General features: G+C 36.7%; 1 protein-coding gene across 1 annotated transcript; it reads left to right on the top strand.

The window, feature by feature from the left end:
* Positions 1–3,505: 3,505 nt before the first annotated feature.
* LOC121217914 (uncharacterized) lies at positions 3,506–4,830 on the top strand. The gene is made up of 3 exons (XM_041094532.1): positions 3,506–3,686; positions 3,853–4,142; positions 4,612–4,830. The coding sequence occupies exons 1-3, from the start codon at positions 3,506–3,508 to the stop codon at positions 4,828–4,830; spliced, it is 690 nt and encodes a 229-aa protein (XP_040950466.1).
* Positions 4,831–5,445: the final 615 nt, after the last annotated feature.

The raw sequence follows: 5,445 nt of genomic DNA, 5'->3' as shown, positions 1-5,445 counted from the left end.
CTCAATTGGTCTTCTCGAAATTTTAATATTTATAATTTCATTTTATTTATTTTTCTAAATTCAGCCCTAATATTTTAATTTTATTTCAATTTGATCCTCACAGTGGCTTTAAAACTGAGTTGGTGGAAACGGTGTCATTTTGGGATTAGGGCTAAATTGCCCAGAGAGTCCTTTGAATTTAATACGCATTTCAATCAGGCCCAAAATTTTTATTATTTTGCAAATTAACCCCCAAATTTCTTAATTAAATTCAATTTTAATCCTTTTTATTTTATATCATTTAAAAAAATATTAGTTATACAAAATAGTATATATTCTTCATTAGACTATTATTATCATTTTTTTATAATTTTTATTATTATATACATGTATATTTGTTCTTTTTTTTTCATTTTTTATTTCCTTTTATATTTATTTTATTATATTTTATATGTTACATTATTATTATCATTATACATATTTCATATTACATTTCGTTATATTTATTTAAGTTTTTATTACATATATATATTATTGTTGTGTATTATTAAATATTGTATTTTAATTATATATATTTTTTAAATTACTCACTTTTTATATTTCAACACGTATTATGTTTTTATATATTATTATATTTTATATCATCTATATATTAAGTGCTAGTTCATAATATTATTAAGTGTTCTTTGTTTGATATATATATATATTACTACATTATTATTATTTTATTTATATATTGTCACATTTGTTTTAGTATATATATTTATATGTTTAATTGTATATCATGTATCGCTTTTTTTAAATTAATTGTTACTTTGTATGTCCGTATATTTTGCTTATTTATCTTCAATATATGCTATGTATATCTCAATATGTATGTTGTTATGTAACTAAGATTTGCTATATTTATGTATATATCTAGTATAGGACCTTTATATTATTACTATTATACTATTTAAATGCATGCCTTAGCTATCTATTATTGTAATATGCTATCTTACATGTTATAATATATATATATATGGCTCTTCATGCATTAATTAAAAATGAGTTTCAAAAGTTTTCAAATAAAAAAGGCAATGCTTGGTATTTGGAAGCTTCGAGAAAGGTAGTGCCCTAACTTACTAGGTTGCAACTTTTCTCGTTGAGTTCGAATAGTCAAGCACCCTTCTAAGTTTTTAAGGTTTTCAAAATACGAGCAACTATCTTGGAATTTCAAAGCGTTGTGTCCTAATTTACTGGATATGACGTTTTATTATTTCGAGGCAGGAATTTTTAAAAAAAGGCTAGCTTAGCTTCGAATGTCTTAAAAGTATTGCATCCTAACTTACTGGATGTGATATTTTGATTCATTTGATACAAGTGAACTCTAATCAAAATATTCTAAAGGGGATTGCATCTTAAAACTTTCAAATTTCCAACATTAAAGACATTTTGATAATCAATTAGGTACCAATTTTTGGGGGTTACGAGGGTGCTAACCTTTCCTCGTACGTAACCGGCTCCCGAACCCATTTTCTGATTCTGTAGACCGAAACTAATGATTTTTAAACAAAATGTTTTAAAAGGTGATCCAATCACACCTAAAAATATTGGTGGCGACTCCTGTTTTCATTTTTCAAAGTCGAACCCCGTTTTATTTCCAACTCGATTTAAAAATGGTTTCGACAGCTTGGCGAATCCGCTGGGGAGATCAAGAAAGCCAAGCCGTATAGTTGATTACCCCTTTTCTCCTAATATCAGAAATTTAGAAAATTTAGAAATTCAATCCTTTTGTATTACATGTGTTATTGTATGTGTCGCTAAATTATGATGTACATTGCATTTGCATGACCGTTGTGGTCGCACCCTTAAGTGGGAGTGAGAAACTATGCCTTCGTGAGGTTTTCGCCTTCGTGTAGGATAATTGATCACTTTCGGGATACATCCGTACCAATGGTTTTGTGAGATTTTCATCTCCGTGTAGCAATAGGGAAATATATTCCCCTGAACTGAACTCGTTTCAAATGAGCCTATAATGGGTGAGAATCGAGGAATCTGCTGGTTCGGGTACCTCAAACTTTAGAACCAACCTCATATAGAAAAACTATAAGAGCCCAACTTAGTCAGAGCTATACTTTAGATATTACCCCTATAAATTATCTTTGAGATTTATTGATATCATGTGATACTGACTATTTCTTTTCTTTTGTTTGCATGGCATTTTGCATTCACAAAGGTATCGATTTACGACCAGTTTCTAAGTTAGGAAGTTTTATTATGGAAAATAGACTTCTTGATAGAGTGGAGGGCAACGCTGAGGTTCATAGATGGTCAGAGCAAACTCAGCTAGAAAAGGGAGACAATATAACTATAGGATATGTGTCGGAGCTGTTAGATTATACTCGTATTAGTGTCACACAGAATAATCTCCAAGAGCTTAAGGAAATTTGAGATTAGTGGTGCAATGAGACCAAGCAGTTATTCTACGATAATTACAAAGATTTACCTTACTTGCTCGATATTCAGGTAGATGAGTACTTGTTCCAAGCCCTTGCTCAGTTTTGGAACCCGGCATACAGTTGTTTCACTTTTGGGGAAGTAGACTTGGTACTACCGTGGAGGAGTACACTGCCTTACTTCGTTGTCCCAGGTTTCAGAGTGATAGGATCTATTCTCGAGCTGCTTGTGTCCCTACCTTTTGGAAGAAATTAATAACCATTACGGGGATGAGCGAGCAGTGGATCACGGCCATAATTAAAGAAAAGGGTGAGTGCAAGTGCATTTCGTGGGACGCTTTGAAAGATCTGATTTTGACACACCCCGATGAGACGAAGATGGTAGACATTTTTGCCTTAAGTTTGTATGGACTGATGGTTTTCCCTAGGGCTTTGGGATATGTGGACGAGACAACCATGGACTTTTTTCATTGACTCAGCAAAAAGGTCACTTCCGTCCCTGCTATTTTGGCGGAGACATTCAGGTCCTTAGGTGCATGTAGGAGGGCTGGTGCAGGCAGGTTTATAGGGTGTGCTTAATTACTTTTGGCTTGGTTCTATAGTCACTTCCGATTGATTGATGGGATTGTTTATCGGGTTTTCTTTGAGAACTACTCCCCGTTGAAAGATATAGTAGCCTCATCTAGGAAAGTGGATATGCTGGAAGAGAATTGGATAGCATTACTTCGGAATCTTCAGTCGAAGGATGTTGAGTGGAGAGCTCCATGGATGGTTCCTAGTGAGATACTTTATCGATGCGGCAGATTTAATTGGGTTTCGCTGCTGGGAATTTGGGGTGCCATTGGTTATGCCCCTTTGCTCGTGCTGAGGCAGCACGGATTGAGACAGTTCGTACCAGCGACTCATGGGTTGGCTCAAAGTGAGTTTGTATACAGAGGAGCCGATTACAAGAGGAAGGTTAGCGAGGTTTCTAGTGCTTGGAACAAGACTTGTTAGTTGAAGGGAGTGGCCATTAATCCTGCTACGACCCCGGAATATGTTGAGTGGAGGAGTAGAAGGATTAACGATAATGTCTATAAGCTCAACCAATGGAGGAATATTTGCAAGTGATACCCTTGGAGCTTGATATCATAAAGCAAGAATATAAGGGAAAGAATTTGGAACTCAAAAAGAAGATAGAAAAGCTTCAGGAGGAGAAGATGCACCTAAGTCTAGATGTTGACCTGCAAAAGAAGGAGGTTGAAAAAGTTAGGAAGGAAAAAAAGGAAGGTTGAGGAAGACCGAGATGATTTAAAAGAGGAGTATAAGAAGACACAAGTATCTTTAAAGCGAGTGGGGTTAGGAAGGTCTTCGAAACAGTGGCAAGAGGAAAAAGCTAGAGCCGAGTATTGGGAGAGGAAGTTTCAAGAGATGCGGTCATAGAATTTGGCATTAGAGAAAGAGAATAAAGGGTTGAAGACTAAGGTAACTGAGCTTGTAAGATCCCTTCGTTGGCATCGAAACCATGATCCTACGGTCGAGTTAAAGGAGCTAAGAAGTAAGGTTGAAGATTTGGAAGTGGCATTGCATGATGGTGAACTTCAGATTGAGCAGCTCGAGGTGCAGGAAAATTGTATAAAAGGAGAGCTCCATCAAGTTAAAGGTCAAGTCAGAGATAGGGATTACATTATTGGAGAGGCTATAGCCCAGATCCGAGAGATTGCTGAATATGTTCGAGACTTAGCAGTACGAGCTGACACGTTGAGTATGATGTATGAGTCAGCGTCTGATAAAGGTCGAGAGTTAGCCCTTTTATTAGATAAAGTTAGAACTTTGGGCATTAGGGCAAAGGCATATATGTAATCCATTTATATATAAAGATATTCTTTTTCTAAATAAAATTTTCTAAATGAGATTGAATCGAGATCGATGCCTTTTTGCATTCATGCATTTGCATTACATCACATCATATGCATTCAAAGTTATAGAAAGACCCTAATTAGTTAAAGTTTACTTCCAGAGAGGTAGAAAAGAAAATATGGAAATCACACATCCTTACAGCACTCGCACTAAAACTAAGAGTATGGATCAAAGGTTCGAACAATTGCAAAAGGATATACAAGACCAGTTGCAAGAGCAGTTGGCCAAAATGCAGAATGACATGAGGGAGCAAATGCTAGAGGCTCAGAGGAATATGATGGCTGAAATGGCTCAGCTGCTAAGGGCCACTGATAAAGGGAAAGCCCCTGTGGCTATCACTGGTGAGGAAGGTGAGGATCATCCTCTGGGTTTTACTCTGCCTTATGTGCCACTGCAAACCGAGGCACATCCTAGAAGGCCATCTGTCACTGTAAGGCCTCAACATGGGTCGGTTGATGCTGGAATCCTCGTGAATTTCCCATCTGGGTCGGGAAATAATTGGGCGATAGCCTGATCAACCCTATCACTCCTGATCTGGATATGATGGAGAGGGAAAGAATGGAAACCGAATCCTCAAAACAGTTGGAGGATCATTGCAAGTGGTTGGAGGAGAATTTAGGGTTTTGAAAGGCGCTAGCAATCATCATATTGATGCCAAAGACTTAAGTTTGGTCCCAGACTTGGTGCTTCCTTACAAATTTAAGATGCCGGAGTTTGAAAAGTACAACGGGATTACTTGCCCAGAGGCACACATAACAATGTTTTGTAGGAGAATGACTGGGTTTGTGAACAATGATCAACTATTGATCCATTGTTTTCAAGACAGCTTAGTAGGAGCAGCGGCTAGGTGGTACAATCAGTTGAGTCGTACAAGAATCGGTTCATGGAGAGATCTTGCACAAGCCTTCATACAACAGTACAACCATGTGACTGATATGACACCGGGCAGAATCACGCTTCAAAACATGGAGAAAAAGCCTAATGAAAGTTTTAGGCAATACGCACAATGATGGAGGTAAGTGGCAATGCAAGTACAACCACCACTGTTAGAAAAGGAGACTACCATGTTGTTTATCAACACTTTGAAAGCGTCATTCATCACTCACATGATTGGAAGCACCACGAAAAG

Source organism: Gossypium hirsutum, chromosome A03, assembly GCF_007990345.1.
Source record: "Gossypium hirsutum isolate 1008001.06 chromosome A03, Gossypium_hirsutum_v2.1, whole genome shotgun sequence".
Lineage (NCBI taxonomy): Eukaryota > Viridiplantae > Streptophyta > Magnoliopsida > Malvales > Malvaceae > Gossypium > Gossypium hirsutum.
Note: the sequence above shows the minus strand (reverse complement) of the source record. Positions and strands in the feature narration are given on the sequence as shown.

Coding starts and splice junctions, on each gene's coding strand:
- LOC121217914 (XM_041094532.1), top strand. CDS start 3,506: ATGGAGGAATATTTGCAAGTGATACCCTTGGAGCTTGATATCATAAAG. Junction 3,687..3,852: donor TAGGAAGGAAAAAAAGGAAG/GTTGAGGAAGAC, acceptor ATTTGGCATTAG/AGAAAGAGAATAAAGGGTTG. Junction 4,143..4,611: donor AATATGTTCGAGACTTAGCA/GTACGAGCTGAC, acceptor GAAATGGCTCAG/CTGCTAAGGGCCACTGATAA.